General features: G+C 41.7%; 3 protein-coding genes across 4 annotated transcripts; 2 read left to right on the top strand and 1 right to left on the bottom strand.

The window, feature by feature from the left end:
• The first annotated feature begins 2262 nt into the window (after nt 1-2262).
• si:ch73-352p4.8 (cystine/glutamate transporter) lies at nt 2263-6830 on the top strand. Its single transcript, XM_054624810.1, has 12 exons — nt 2263-2488; nt 3295-3421; nt 3504-3619; nt 3747-3872; nt 3981-4080; nt 4216-4260; nt 4366-4489; nt 4588-4691; nt 4801-4897; nt 5921-6070; nt 6164-6341; nt 6766-6830. Exons 1-12 carry the CDS (start codon nt 2263-2265, stop codon nt 6828-6830), a joined length of 1458 nt encoding a protein of 485 aa, XP_054480785.1.
• Nucleotides 6831-7113: 283 nt separating this feature from the next.
• On the bottom strand, nt 7114-13105 carry foxm1 (forkhead box M1). Of its 2 annotated transcripts, none has more exons than XM_054624438.1 (9): nt 12888-13105; nt 11702-12187; nt 11418-11557; nt 10622-10813; nt 10243-10371; nt 9997-10056; nt 9577-9625; nt 9280-9452; nt 7114-9147 (listed from the first exon to the last, which is right to left on the bottom strand). In XM_054624438.1, exons 2-9 carry the CDS (start codon nt 12147-12149, stop codon nt 8326-8328), a joined length of 2013 nt encoding a protein of 670 aa, XP_054480413.1. In that variant the 5' UTR covers nt 12150-12187; nt 12888-13105; the 3' UTR covers nt 7114-8325. The 2 variants fall into 2 exon arrangements, with proteins under 2 accessions (XP_054480413.1, XP_054480414.1); XM_054624439.1 differs by lacking the exon at nt 12888-13105 and adding an exon at nt 12369-12793.
• Nucleotides 13106-13166: 61 nt separating this feature from the next.
• rhno1 (RAD9-HUS1-RAD1 interacting nuclear orphan 1) lies at nt 13167-15582 on the top strand. The gene is made up of 3 exons (XM_054624842.1): nt 13167-13329; nt 13451-13638; nt 14174-15582. The coding sequence occupies exons 2-3, from the start codon at nt 13474-13476 to the stop codon at nt 14900-14902; spliced, it is 894 nt and encodes a 297-aa protein (XP_054480817.1). The 5' UTR covers nt 13167-13329; nt 13451-13473; the 3' UTR covers nt 14903-15582.
• The last annotated feature ends 11 nt before the right edge of the window (nt 15583-15593 follow it).

The following is a 15593-nucleotide window of genomic DNA, read 5'->3' as shown; positions in this document are numbered from 1 at the left end:
TTGCAGAAACTAATACTTATAATGTTTAAGTTTTGTTGAGTCTGCTCCAATAATATGTTAGATTCTATTATGTCTCATTTATCTTTTACTCAGTGCTGATTGTTTTCATTATAACTGATTATAAAATGCCAGAGAGCAGTACAAATAGGTCCTTAGAAGTTTTCCAGAGTCAAAGGTGACAAATTGACCTATTGTTTTGTCCAAAGAAATTGTAAAAAAAAATCAGTTTACCATGATGTTAACAGAGAAACATAGCACATCCTCACATTGGAGAAGCTGTATTAATGATCAACTTATGTTGAGACTATTATTCATTCTTTTTCTTATCTTACTATTATCACATGCAGAACTTTTACCTTCCCTTCACTAAACTTATACACATTTACAGTGAGCCATTCAAACAAAAGCCACATAACACGATAATGAGGGAGGCTTTATCAAGATTCAGATGATTATGTTTATTTAAAACAAAATTGAAATGCTTACAGATTCATATGGGAATGCCACATGTTTGAATTCTTTTACTTTTTTATTATTCTTTAAACCCTTGTCAGGTTTCAAATCTGTGTTGCTACAGTGAATTAATAAAGATGATATCTCACTATTCATGTCATGCATCTTCTCTTGGGTGTAGTATCTGCAGGATCTTAAAAAGCTGTTTTTGACGCTGTACTTTAGTTTGCATGTCCTGGATTGTATGACAGAATGACATTCTACACATGCACATACAATTTGTGTCCAACCTCTATGTTATATCCTCATATGACTGATTGTATACAAAGCAATAACTTTTGCCTCATAAAAAAAGTTAAAGCTTAAATTATGGAGTTTAACTTCAAAGTCAAATGCTTATGTAAATAACCCAATATGTGTTTTATACATTTTTACATTTTTACATATGTTGGATTTTGAGAGCTAATAGAGATATTTTATGCATTAGCACCACCAACTCCCCGAAGAAGCAAAAGGTTGGTGCATGTGGTAAGACTTTAATAACTTTCTGTGTGTTTAAACAAATTAGTGTTAGTGTTGGTTCTATGTGTGTAGGATATAGTAATATAATAAACCTTAAACATATTTGTTGTTTTGTATATTTGCACACAGCTCTTAAGTTGATTTGGAATTTTGAAATAAAGTAAAATGATTTATTGCCTTTAACAGAAGTAAATCCCAACAAACATTCCCCATGTTGGCACCTGTCAGCTTCTTTACCTCTCAACAAAACAAAGACATGTGATCCATCATTGGATCCTGTTATGCTGAATCCTGAACATATGCTTGCCACAACATCCCATAGCTCTGCATTATCTTCTATATCTGCTTTTGGCTTTGAATGCATCAATATGAAGCCAACTCACAATCTGACTGCAGATGAGATTGGTAACACTTCATAAAATCTCCAAAGGAGCCTATTGGTAGTGGGTGTGGAGGAATTTCAACAAGCAGAGCTATATCGCTGATGGACTGAAACTGACATCCAAACAGTGGTCAGTCGAGTGGAAATAAGAGGAAAAAACAAGCGTCAGTCATTCTCTCTATCGCAGAAATATTGCAGAAATATTGCACATATATTTGTGGCTAAGCCAAAGCCACATGTGCAGGAAAGCTGGGAGAAAGCATTGCTGAAATAGAAAGGAATTCCAACCACTTGCATGTTTGTAAAACAGAGCTTTGGATGGGACTTGATGAAAATGTGTGCTGTTTTTGAAAGCAGCACCCCTGCAGTCTGTGCAGCTGGCCCTACATCACACTGACCCCTTTCCCCAACAGCTTGAAAGGCATCCGTCAAGCACACACACACAGACACACACACACACACACAAACACAAACACATGCATAGGAACGTGTTGAGCCTGTTAACTGCTGTAATTACTTGCTGAAGTTTGGAAGAGTGCTGGCTTTGTTCCCTGCTCAGACTGGGTGGGGTGGTGAGGTAAGTGGGGTGAGGGGAAGAGAATAACTTTGGGGGTAAGTTAGGGGGAGAGGGGGTAGTTATGTCGTTGAGGCCAGTGTTGTCTCCTAATGCAGCCACATGCACATTCCTTAACTGCTGCAAATGTGTGTCCAGAAGGGTTAACAGGAGGCACAGAGAGGACTGCTGATTGCTGGTTTTTTGTGGGGAAAAGAGAACCAGGGATTCAGAAACAAATAAGAGGTGAGAACTTAACTAAAAACAACGTAGGTGTAAACAAACACCTGCAGAATTTTGGAAACTAAGGCTGTTCAGTTTACGTCCAAGTTGGATCTACAGCAGCAGAGAAATGGACCGGAGAGAAATGAAGAAAGAGGATGATAAGAAGGAGAAGACGGGAGAGGAGGTGGTGCAGCTTCGGAGGGAGATCGGCCTGCTGCCCGCCGTGTGCTTCATCATAGGCACAGTGGTGGGCAGTGGCATCTTCATCGCACCCAAGGGAGTCCTGGTGAACAGCGGCAGCGTGTGGCTCTCCCTGCTGGTGTGGGCGCTGTGTGGGGTCCTCTCTCTGTTCGGTAAGATTGAGAGGCCTGATGCTGTCTGTTAAAACTTCATTTCTATATGTTACTAGAGCTGAATTAAAAAATGTATTCACTTAGTATGTGTATGGTGCAGAATGGAATATTTTAGGAAAACACAATATATAATAATAATTACAAAAAAATATATATTTCCTTTTTTACTTATATTTTTTAATCATTTAAACATAAAGTAATTTCATTATTCCTTTTGATACAAAACAATGAACTAAGATAATTAATTGACGGGTTACTGGTTATTTAACTTTTCAAATATATTTTTGGGTAGCATCATGTAAGTGTATATTTGTTTTCAATATTTCTATCAATACGTTTTTCAATGCGTCAATTTATCAGACTATTATTGTAATAATTAATCACTAAACGTGTTTATTTATTGGTCCATTTTGCTGTAAGTTATTCACACAACAAGACTCTTGTGCTAAATGCTAACATCAGCTTGCTTACATGCTCACAATGACAAGGCTAACCTTTAGATATTTAGCAGGAAAAGATCTTTACCATCATTACCATGTAAGTGTAGCGTGTTAGCATGCTAACATTTGCATTAAACAAAAACTTCAGGTGATGCTGATTGAAATGATGAAAAGTCTGGGGATAAAAAAAAAGGATTCATCCTCTGGTGGACATTCCAAGTTCGTTTTGATTTTTCCTAATCAAAACAAACTGCATTGCATATCATTACATACTGTTTGTAATTCCAACATAAACACCGATAGAGAACTAGCAAACCTGAATTACATTAAATATGTTTTCCCCTGGTCTTCCCTCTGCTGCATTAGGGGCCCTGTGCTATGCTGAACTGGGCACCACTTTCACAAAATCAGGGGGCCACTACACGTATCTACTGGAGACACTGGGGCCACTTCCCGCCTTTCTACGACTCTGGGTTGAGTGCTTATTCATCAGGTTGGTTTGGATCAGTTAAGCCCTGTTTGTCTGGACTGATATTTAAATCGCACCACATAACAAACATGTTTTCCACGTCCAGACCTTCGGTGGCTTCCTACGTGTCCCTGGCTTTTGGCCGCTACGTGGTGGAGCCCTTCTTTGAACCATGTGCTGCTCCCACAGCGCTCATCAAACTGGTCAGCATCCTGGGATTGAGTGAGTGGTTTTATAGCTCCTCCTTCTAACTACAATACCATCTCGCTTTTATATATGTCCATAGAGTGTCAAATATCGATTCAGAAACCAGATCTTTTACCAGTTGTTTGTCTTTGTGTCTCGGTAGCGTTCGTCGTGGCAGTCAACTGCTGGAGTGTCACCATGGCCTCCCGCACTCAGATCACCTTGACCTTCGTGAAGATGTTCGCTCTGGTCCTCATCATCATCCCTGGAGTCATGGCACTGGCCAAAGGTGGGAGGATGTTATGGTTTATCCTGAAGATACAGATGTGTTTTTGCAGAAATTATCATGATTTGATGATGATGCTCATTTACTCTCTCTGCATCTTCTTCTCTCCAGGAAAAACAGAGAATTTCCAGAATGGTTTAGAGGTTGAATCATTGACATTGGATAGGCTGCCACTGGCCTTCTATAACGGCCTTTATGCCTACGGTGGATGGTAAGCGACCATTCAATGCAGTATAAACACCAGCTAGAATACAAAACATTGTCTTCTCTTACTATACATGGCAGTATATCAACCAGTAATATTACAAATGCTTGTGTGTCCTGGCTTTTTTCTTTTTTCCTTTAGGTTTTATCTGAACTTCATCACAGAAGAGGTCATAAACCCAAATCGGTATTTTAAATCTGACATCTGCTCTCCACTCAAATCCATTTCTAAAACTCTCATTGCCTTGAAAGAATACCATCACATATCTCTGCGTGTTTCCTGTCTTGACAGAAACATCCCGCTGGCAATAATCTGCTCCATGGTGACAGTGACAGTCTGTTATGTGCTCGTTAATGTGGCCTACTTCACCATGATGACTCCCGCTGAGCTGCTGCTGTCCGATGCTGTGGCTGTGGTCAGTGCTGTACTGTAGAACATGTATGCATTTAAAAAAGGAAGATCATAAGGAATATGTTCTGTGTGTTTTAAATGTCGTGTTCTGTGCCTCTGCAGACGTTTGCAAACCGTGCTCTCCAGGGAATGGCTTCTGTGATTCCCTTCCTCGTGGCCCTATCCTGCCTTGGAGCGCTTAACGGTGGCACCTTTGGGTCTCCCAGGTGATCTGTGCACAGATATGTTATTATAGTCTTATACTCTAGCGTGTGCTTTAAATCAGCAGATTGACTGCTTACAGCCTGAGTGGAAGTCTTACTGTTTGTGTTGCAGGATGCTGTTCGTGGGAGCCAGGGAGGGACACTGGCCTCCAATCTTCTCCATGATTCACATCCGCAGACGAACACCTTTACCTGCTGTGCTATTCCTGGTAAAGTACTTTACAAACAATTAAAACCAGCAAAATTAGCGCGCAATGTTTAATTTGATATAAATTTCACCACATTAACAGACAAAAGAAAATCTGACTTTTTTTGTTAGAAATCATGTGATAAAACAAGCCATTCAGATCCGGCTCCCTTTCTTATGTCACATGCAGGCTCATTAGAATATAACGCCCTCCATCAGTGTATTTCCACCCACTACTTGAGGACTGCCTTTGCAAAGGTGCAACATATTTTTCTTCCAAGCCAATGAGAGCAGACTTAAGGAGGGAGGATGAAAGAGATAGGAGCTAAAACGGAGCATTTCAGACAGAGGGGTGAAAACAAGTATGTTCAGACAGATGGTAAGAGAAAAATAATGTGTTTATTGAACATTAAAGGATCTAAACATGTTCTAGTAGAAACCCCAAATACAAGTATGAACCTGGAAATGGGCATGATATGTCCCCTTTAAATCAAGGTCCACTTACTAGATATTCCATGAGCTTTCAACTGCATCTCAGTCTTCAGCAGCAGATGGAGTTTGCTTGTTGGGAATTTATTTTTTGTCAATCTATTGTCGCCAAGGTCAAGAATTAACGCTGAATGTGTATTTGGATTTTTAATCCTAAAATGTATTAAAAATAATATTTTCCTGCAAAAGGTAATGCATGTTTTTTATGTATGTATTATCTGTCTTCATTTTGGAGAAAATTGTCAAACACTATCCAATTTAAACAGAGTACAGTTAACAACTTTTTAAAAATGAAAACTGGATATGAAGGACCCTTTCAGTGGTGACTTATATTGATTCAATTTTAATCCAATTATCATTTCTTCTTATATTTCTACGTGTGTATCAGTAAGAAATATTACATTTAGGATATGTTTTTTTATGGGAATCCGCTCGTTATTCTCATTCCTAGTTATGACTTGTACAAATATGCTTACTCTCCAGTACATCACTATATATAACAGTCCCAACAGGCTGAGTATGGATAAGACATTATAGTTGTATGTTCTGTCTCCAGTACCCCTTGATGGTGGCGATGTTACTCACTGGAGAGATCTACCAGCTCATCAACTTTGCCTCCTTTTCTCGCTGGTTCTTCATCGCCCTGGCAACCTTAGGGCTGCTCATCCATCGGTATCGCTTCCCTGACCACCCACGACCTTTTAAGGTTAGTTTGTCTTACTTTACAGCATTCTCTTTTATACTGTAAACTAAACGGACCACCCACAGTTTGATTTACTCTCTTTGTGATGACCCAAAGGTGCCCCTGGCCATCGCGGTTATCTTCACGGTGGTTTGCTTCTTCATCGTGGGTCTGTCTCTGTACTCGGACCCCTGGAACACAGGGCAAAGCTTTGCTCTCACACTGACCGGGGTCCCGGTTTACTATGTGACCATCTACCGCTATCGCTTACCGCCTAGGTTGAGACGCATCTTTGGTAAGTCGAACCGAAATCTGCAAACTTGTCATTTCTTTAAAAAGTTTTAAGGGAGAATGCACTAAACCGTGAGAGTTTATGATTTAATATATCCATTTTGTTGGAAAAGATGTAGTTACAGCTTCAATATGTGTAGAGCAGAAGGTGAAAAGAGCAAATGGCATTATTTGATGTATCAACAAAGCTTTTCCTAAGGAATGTAATGTGTGAAAGAGGTCAGTGGTTTTAACTGTAGAAACACAGAAGGAAATAGGCTTTTCACACAAGAAGTGGTCCAATACAAACAGCCTGTTGTTCCCAAAACTAAGTTGTTTTCATTTCCCTCTGCCCCTTTTAATGATATAAAACCAAGTCTAGACATTTTGCTAAGAATGAAAAGCCTGCTCAACTCTTCCATAACTCTGATTCTCTTCAATATTCCCAGACTACTTCTGCAAGCAGCTGCAGATCCTTCTAGAAGTGACTCAACAGGAAGTCCAGACATACTGAAGATCGCTTTTTCTACTGGATACCACCTTAAGTCCTAGAATCTTTTTTTGTTTAGATTTTAAAACAGTTCTTTAAGTGTCCATTTTGGACACTGTAATCATTTTCAGACAATAACAGGATTTGTATTTTGCAAAGTCAGCTTTAAATTGCCATTTCCACTGGAATAAGAGGTGCTCATTATCATTCTCTTTGAACATCTAAATCTCTTCTCAAGGTAGTCTTATGATTACAAAGTTTTGTAAAACCAATAAAGTCATTCTTGAATCACAAAGACAGTCTTTAATTGGTTTCAACCTTTATTCAAATATAAATAAAAACAGGTACAGGGAATTCCACATCACTGTACTGCAGTTTGTGTGAAGTTGTCTAAACCCTTTTTATTTACATTTTTTTTTTAAATGTGAGCAGAGCGAGTCAAACCTTCATGCTCTCCGAGGCACCGACACCAGCACATTTATTATACAGTCCTAGAAACACCAACTTCAGAAAACAGAACAAGGCACACGCTTTGAAAACTGTTCGAAACCACAACATTTCACTCTTGAATGCCAATCAGCGCCGACTGTGACGAGATCAACTCCACTGCAATGCAAAACCTCTCCCATACAAACACGCATGCTAACAAACCAAAAGGAATGATTAAAGCCATACATTATTTTGTGGCCTTTCTCAAAACAGGAATATCTCCCATTCTGCCCGCCAAAGATGGTGCTGCAACAAAAAAAAGAAGCTTTTCCCTACATCCTTTTTGTGCTTACAGAAAAATACATTTGCATCTTTACTGAAAACGTATAAAATCTGCTAGATAGACACCAAATATTCAGTATTTTTTTCCCCCCAAAGAATACCTTCAATTGTGGTGTTGACATGAGGAGTAACTGCATGCAAAGTGTCCCTGTCTGCAGGTGCACAGTGCCTACTGATGGAAAAATAATGAACAATCAGGATTTATAAAGTCAAGAGGTGAAGACAGTCCTACGAGTGACGCACAGAGACAACCCCGTTGCTGTTAGTGCTATTTGTATTACTTTGCCATTGTTTATTGCTAACAATCTCACAATCTAAAAAAAGTCGATTCCAGGAGGCCGCCTTCACCAAAACGGCTACGGAAGCATCTCGCTGGTAATATATTGTCTTTTTCATTCACAAACGCAAAAGCTAAATTATATATTAAAAATGTGCAAATCGAACATACATCGGTGTATGTGTACATACACACATACGAACGCATATATTTCTCCTTCAAGAGCAAGGACAGATATGACAAAAGGGATCAAAGAAACCAGGACCAGCGAATAGCTTTACGGATAGAAATAAGAGAATAAGACAAAAGAAGCAGTTGACGAGTGATGGAACCAATGAAAAAGCCAGAGGTGGAGAGGAACATCTATCAAATAAAAGTGTCCCTGTCATTATTCCCATCTTCTCCTATAGTGTTTTGGAAAACAGATGAAACATTGATGTGACTGAAATGTGTTGCGTTTCGTCCCTCCTGCTACTTAAACTGAGGGAGGAATTCGGACCAGCTGAGATTGGCCATACCCAGGTCCTCATCATCCAGACCAGAGAAGCTAATGTCCACCAGTATCTTGCTCAGGCTGTCGTTCATCGTGTCCAGGACCAGGCCCTCCGTGATGGAGCGGTTGGCGGGCGTCGCGGCGGCTCCTCCTGCCTGAAGCAGCTCCCTGGAGCAGCTGCTTCTGAGGCATTCGATGGGAGAGTCCGTCGGCCCCGTCGCTCTGGCGGGGGCCGACGTGAGCAGCTCTCTCGGGGAGCTGAACAGAGGCCAGTCTTTAAAGGGGGTGCTGTTGAAGCTGAAGGTGGTGTAGTCGTGGCGCGGCGTGACCGCGGGGCCGCCGGGCGTGCGGATGGGGCTGAAGTCCAGGACGCTCTGGCTCCCTTTGCCCACGGGGGTCACCTTCCAGGGCTCGGGTACAACGTGAGAGGGAGGCTTGCTGGGGGTGGAGGAGGTCAGGTGGTTGTTGCTCTTTATGGGCGTCTTGAAGGAGAAGTCCCGATCGGGGCTGCGCTGCTCCTGCTGGTGCTCGTCCAGCTCGGTGTCTCGCATTTCCTGGAAGGTTGAAGCATCGGAGACTACGCCGGAGTCGAAGAAGGTATTATCGGGGCAGAGGAGGACGGGCTCCTCGTTAACGGAGTGAACCAGGCGCTGTTTGCGTCGCGAGCTGCTGGCTTGTCTCGTCGGAGGAGCTTTGGGAGTCTCGCATTTAATCGGGACACATTCCTGCTCCTCCTTCACCGTGACGTTATTGTCCTTCTGGGGAAACACCACCACAGCTGGGACGTCACTCTGTGTCACCTGTCGAGAAAAACAACCATGGACTTTACAATTCTACCAATAACTGTGTCCGTCACACACACACACACACACACACATCCCAACACATTATTAAGTGATAGTTCATTTGAATTTTAGGCCAAAAATCTTTACCTTAGGGGCTATCCGAACTCTCTTGGCTCCTCGCGAAGTGTTCCGTTTCTGCTGCGAGCAAGACGGGGGAAACTGGGCCAGTGAGGACGGCAGGAAGACGGAGGAGGTGACGGGGAGCTGGATGGGAACCAAGTAGGAGTCGGTTCGAGGGAGGAGAGGTTTCATCCTTCTCTCTGAAAGCACAGAAGACGACAACAGCTCAGAGCAGAGCATCTCAATAACCATTTTTTTGTTTGTTTTACAGACCCCCTCTCCCCATTTAACTCTATCAAAGTCCTTCCATCTTTGTTCACTCACCAGAGCTAGTTGGCGTTTTTCTCGAATCAGGAAGCATCCTCTTTTGTTGCTGTGAAAAACAAAACGACATAACATCAGTTAATTCAGTTTAAGCGTACTTTCTTACTGTGCTCTCTCATTCCTGACCACACTTTGGTTTGTTCTCTATGATGTTTGATTTGGCAAGCAAGAAAAAACAAAAGTAAAAGTTAGACCTCTTATAACTGTCCCTATACTTTATGGAAGAATGATGGATACAGTATAAGCATTCCTTGTTGTCTCAAAGCAGACTAGTCTTTCGGTGTGACTTCATTCTCCCTGCAGCTCATATCCTCTCCTCCTGCAACAAAAAGACATCTGATGTTCTGTCCCTGCTCTGCTCTCTTCTGCCTGACTGATGGAGACTGTTCCTAGAGGACTGAAAGGATAAAGCCATCTTACTTGGTTGGGAAATAAAAGTTGCGGCACCGGAACAGGAGCAGTCATTGGGTCACAGCCAGGCTGTAGAGAAAGATGTGGAATAAGAGGGAAGAAAAACCATGAAGATCGTATAAAAACAGAAATCCAAAATGATCCCCACGACACCATGGATGATAATGATGGTGTCTAATATACAAAACGATGAAAAATAGCACAAAAGCGGAACAATGTGAAAAGGGTGACAGCGATGAAGTCCGTTGCGCTCACCTTGTACACCTGATCAAGAGTGAGGCATCGGTTGGCCTCAGGGCGGATGGTCCAGAAAGAAATTTTGCCGTCTGGAGACGTCTCACGGATGAACATGTCGTGTAGAGAAAGATTATGGCGGATGGAATTCTGCAATCACAAATTAGCAAAAATAATCTTTAAAAACTGCTAAATCTGAAATTCAAAGCATCAATATAACAACAAAAACTATTTGCTAAATGATTAAGTGAAGCAGAGAATGAAGTCACTCTCTTAGTTGTAATCCCTCTCATTGCTTGGTTTACAATATGCTCAGAATAAGGAATTTAGTACCTTTAATGTGTGTTTCAGCAAGTCACAAAAGATTACATTTGCTTACAATTTTTCAGTTGTAAAGTACCTTCCATCCTGGTTTGGCCACCTCTCTGAAGTAAGGGAAGTGGTCCTCGATCCACATGTAAATCTCCTTCAGTGTCATCCTCCTGCTCTTCCGGCTGTTGATAGCAAACTGGATCATGGCCATGTAGGAGTACGGCGGCCTCTCTGACATGGGTTGCTGAACGGCCTCTGCATCGATTAGTGCACTTTGCGCCTGTAAAAGAAATGAAGAATAAGGCTTAAATATACGTTACGTTTATTACACTATAGACAGATTATTTTCGATTCACGGACACCACAGAGATTTCTATTAAATATTTATGTATAGAAACATCTTGGATCTGACTTCTGTCAGGTTTTCAAATGTAAAAACCTTTAAAACTAAAATAAATCTGCCCTGATGAACAGCACCACTTTTTGACTGAAGGTGAGCAACTTCCAGAAACTGATTTAACGCAACTCAACCAAACTCAAATCTTTCTCAAAATTTGCAAACCATGAAATAATGAAAATGCAACTTGACTAACTAAGTTATTTATGGTAACTACAATGTTGCACAGTTGTCCACATACACAGTCATTTTTTGGCTCTGTTCTTTACCTCATGGTCATCAAAGTGTTTCAAATCTAGCAGCACAAGTTTTCTACAGAGATAATAGTAAAATCACATTATAGTGACATTTTAGTGAGACAGAATGGTTACGGGTGGTGTTAGAGGGACACGCTGAGACATGCCTGAGATCAGTGCCCCCTCCAAACATGCATGTTTTCACATCACCAGTAACATTCACACTAAGGTGACAACGAGGAGCAGCTGACCTGCGAATCGGAGTTCACATTCTCCTTGTCGGCCATCTGCTTTGCAGCATCTGTTTCGAAGGTGCATGTGTTCATTTTGCCCAGCCACTGAATATTGGTGAGGCTGTCATCCAAAGGACCACACTCCAACTCCTTATTCACTAATAAAGGGGAAAAAAAGCCATTATTGCTCAAAGAAAGGAAGGATTAAAGATAGCTAACCAAGTCAGTGCTATTAAAGAGGAAGTAAAACTCTACAATTATACTTGAATTATCATCCTGTACACAAATATTCATCTCCATACATGCTTTAATTCCAGTGAGAGGTTTAGCATCTGGGGAGCTGTCCACCGATTCTTCTTTCACTGGCTGTCCAACTGCAGTGACGTCATCCCCTTCAGCGGCAGGCTGACAAAAGGACCCATTGTCACGGCTGCCGTTCCCACTCAAGAGGATGAACTTGTTTGGCCCCTGAACGCCACACTCTTTGCCTTTGGCAGTGAGGGCCCCAATAACACTCTGAAGGTCTGCCGTTTTGGGGATGACAACCACCTGTGTGTCAGACATGGAGGGGTGATCCATGATGCGGATGCCATCGGGGAAGCACTGGCTGGCGACCGATTTCGATGGCTCTTTGAAGCCCGGCGCTTCGGCTTGGCTTTGGGATTCAGCTGCAGGCGGATCATTTTGCTGAAACGGCAACTTTCTTCTTCTGAGGATCAGGGGTCTCCTTGGGCTCCGTCTCATGGTCATCAAATCACTGAAAATGCTCCTTGGTGCTCACTGGAATTCTGTAAAAAAAAACAACACAAAGAACAATGCAAACATTTTAAAGCACTGCCTCTGGTGCATCAGTACCAAAACACACTGTGTTTACTAGATTTACCTGTAAAAAAATAAATAAAATGTATGAAATCAATATAAAGTTACAATCTAACTCATCAACAGTCAATTAAAAAAAACTGCTCAAACCGTTTCTCAGTCCTTTGGTGGGTTCAGATTGACACGATGAAATCAATTAACTAACAAACAAACAACTGTTACCAGTCTGAACACACACACACACTGCTCTGTCACCAATGAGCCCTTTTGCATGTTAATAATCCACCTCAAGATTATTATTATTGTTTGCAGTGCGATTGCTCAGATTTAGCCTCTTAAACGTCAGGCCGGTTGGTTCGGTTCCCTGGTTACTCATGCCTTCTAGAACAGCAGTCCGTTACAGGTCTGCAGATGACGTGTTGGCTGCTGGCTCGCTTGGCAAACATCCAACGTGTTTATATATATGGATCCATAACTTACTTATTGACTTCAACAACAACAACAAGAGCATTAATGCTTCTCAGATAAACCTAGCTCCTGTTGCACCCCCACGATCTCAGCTAACAATACAACTGAGCTTCACACCAGCCATCTGTCTGGAAGCTAAGCTAAGTTAGCTTCGTGGCTAGTCGTAAGCTACGCCTTTGTAGCGCTAACATAACGCCGTACCTTCATATTAACGCGATGTTTCAGGGGATCCCTCTCCTCTGGACTCCTGCTCGTAGTCGAAACACTTGCTTCATAATCAATGTTGAATCACAGGACCCCAAAAACATCTAGAATGTGCTTTCATTTCGTGTTATTTACATGCTTGTCTGCTCGATTCAGCTACGTTTTTTGAATTTTTGGCGCTGTGGGTGCCACCCCTCCCTCCTCTCGACCGCGTCACTGCGATCACGTGGTATAACAAACGCACCAATGGGAGACGGAGAAGACCGCGCAGCAACCAATCACAGGCGTCGGTGGTGGAAACCGGGAAATGAGAACGAGAAGACGGAAAAAACAAAAGAAGTTCATAGTAGATGACGATAATGGGATAATTAACGTTTTGTACACAACTTATTACTTGTTTGCAATAAGTGCTATGTCTTGGGCGAAGTATTACATGCAGGTGAGTACAATGGCGGGTTATATAAGCTGTCTGTTGACATCTGGACCAGAGACAGTAGTCTGGATCTTGCAGAGGTAAATCAGACAGTAACGCTGATGTAGTGATGCTTTCATTGCTTCAGGTTTTCAGGGATGATTTCTATTAATGCCCCGCAAAGCCTTAAAGACAGAGAAGCCTGCCCTGCTGTTCCTGGAGCAGCCTGTGTGTGGAGCCAGATTGCAAAATGTGCCTGATGTCCGAGCAGCACTCAACCCCAAAGAGTTCTTCACAGACACGCAGGCACAGGACAGCTCTGCTCTTACTTCATGGGTAAGTTGTTCATACATGTTTTTTAACTTTTTTTTTTTTTTGGGATGCATCCAGGCTCTTTGCCATTCAGCAACAAAGCCCACTGCTACTGTCCTCTAGAAACACCACTGAATCTGATCTAGCTGTCCTGTGCATTCATTTCACAGAATAATGATTATTCTATGACATGAGTTTTATTCAGATGTTCCATTACATCACATTAAAGTCATTTAGCAGACGCTTTTATCCAAAGCGACTTACAATAAGTGTATTCAACATAGGTATTCAAGAGAACTACTAGTCACCAGAAGTCATAAGTGCATCTCCTTTCTTAAACAAGCACCTAAAAGCATAAATCAGAGCAGAAGTACAGTGCAGAAGCAAACTAATACGAATACTATAAGTGAAACAAACTGTCACAAATACAATAAGTGCAACAAACTAATACGAATACTATAAGTGCAACAAACTGATACGAATACAATAAGTGCAACAAACTGATACGAATACTATAAGTGCAACAAACTGATACGAATACAATACTGCTCTCTTTCAGGTAAGACCACAATTCGACGGTTCTATCGCAGCTGTGCCTCCAGTGAGACGAGGGAGGAGAAAATGCGTCTCTGCCACAAGCATCCTCGACGGTTGCAGTCAGCTGTCCAGAAAGACGAGCGTATGCAAATTCCCTTCATTATCATTTCAGACAAGGTCAAGAGAGCAATCTCATCAACCAAAGAGCACACGCACAAAGACGTCTACAGAGTCCGCTGTTGTGTCTGACGCAGGAAATCAACCCCGGGGATCATGCCGAATCATCAAGAGGACCGTTTCAAGTGGAAAGTACTCTGAAACACCAAAGAGACAGCCGACCTCGATCAGAAAAAGGAATGTGGATAGTATTTCTAAAGGTGCTGCATCCTCTAGCAGATGTTCAGACAAGCCTGAAACTCCACCTATTCAAGTAACAGAGAAATGCAGAATTCCAGCAGATGGTTTGTCAACACCAGTCTCCAATGAGGTCAGCAGTGTCAGTCCACCACCGGATGTGGACACTCCAAAAGTAATTCAAGGAGGGAATAGCTGTCCCTCCTCCACCTTTCTACACATGCTAGAGGCTCAGCCATGTACACCACCATGTAATCAGCCACCTGACATTTTAGTGGCTGACACACCAGAGAGGGATTATGGGGTGAAGGTGACGTGGAGGAGGAGGAGAGGTTTGATGATGTTGTTAAAAGAGAGGGGCCATCTCTCTGATTCAGATGCCGTAATTAACAGCTGATGTAGAGGGTTTTGTAAGAAGACGATTAGGCAATGTCAACCGAGAATGTCACCGATTACTCATCGGACCACTTCTGAATGCCCAGAATTCTTTCTTCTTTATTGCAGTGAACGGAGCTGCTGCATTTTAAAGTCATGATCACATTTCAGTTCATTGACTTTTTACTTTGTGTCACTTTTGATTGAACGTCATTATGATAAACCAAGGACATTATGAAATAACTCTCTCACCCACCCCCCAAAATGCCCAACCCTGGGAGTTATCATTGTAAGAATCAAATGATCAAATCAAGTAATGGGCAAATAAAAAAAGCCATAATTACAGCAATATCCAAATTGTAAGCGCTTTTTTTTTCCATGAGTGAGAAAATATTTAGACCGATCTCAATTATACTGTACTGTTATAGATTATGTTGCAATTTAGAGACGGTCCTTGTGTTTGAATTCTGTATAATCCTGACCTCTAGCAACACACACTTTTTGTTTGTTTGTTATTCTTACATTCGTACATTTTGTTCGGACTATATTGAGCAGACACTTATCATTTTCCTGAAATCTTGAGTCACTGGTGTCTTGAAATCTGCTTTTGGTTATTGCGAGCATGTCTGTGTTCCTTAAAATCCATTATTTTCTCTTTCAAATGTGTTGCGTATAATACATGGAATAAATGTATCTGACCAATGGGCAAACAG

Source organism: Anoplopoma fimbria, chromosome 23 (assembly GCF_027596085.1).
Source record: "Anoplopoma fimbria isolate UVic2021 breed Golden Eagle Sablefish chromosome 23, Afim_UVic_2022, whole genome shotgun sequence".
Classification (NCBI taxonomy): Eukaryota; Metazoa; Chordata; class Actinopteri; order Perciformes; family Anoplopomatidae; genus Anoplopoma; species Anoplopoma fimbria.
Note: the sequence above shows the minus strand (reverse complement) of the source record. Positions and strands in the feature narration are given on the sequence as shown.

Coding starts and splice junctions, on each gene's coding strand:
- si:ch73-352p4.8 (XM_054624810.1), top strand. CDS start 2,263: ATGGACCGGAGAGAAATGAAGAAAGAGGATGATAAGAAGGAGAAGACG. Junction 3,422..3,503: donor GTTGAGTGCTTATTCATCAG/GTTGGTTTGGAT, acceptor TTCCACGTCCAG/ACCTTCGGTGGCTTCCTACG. Junction 6,071..6,163: donor ACCACCCACGACCTTTTAAG/GTTAGTTTGTCT, acceptor GATGACCCAAAG/GTGCCCCTGGCCATCGCGGT.
- foxm1 (XM_054624438.1), bottom strand. CDS start 12,149: ATGACCATGAGACGGAGCCCAAGGAGACCCCTGATCCTCAGAAGAAGA. Junction 10,372..10,621: donor TGGCCAAACCAGGATGGAAG/GTACTTTACAAC, acceptor TTGTGATTGCAG/AATTCCATCCGCCATAATCT. Junction 10,057..10,242: donor CTCTTGATCAGGTGTACAAG/GTGAGCGCAACG, acceptor CTTTCTCTACAG/CCTGGCTGTGACCCAATGAC.
- rhno1 (XM_054624842.1), top strand. CDS start 13,474: ATGCCCCGCAAAGCCTTAAAGACAGAGAAGCCTGCCCTGCTGTTCCTG. Junction 13,639..14,173: donor GCTCTGCTCTTACTTCATGG/GTAAGTTGTTCA, acceptor GCTCTCTTTCAG/GTAAGACCACAATTCGACGG.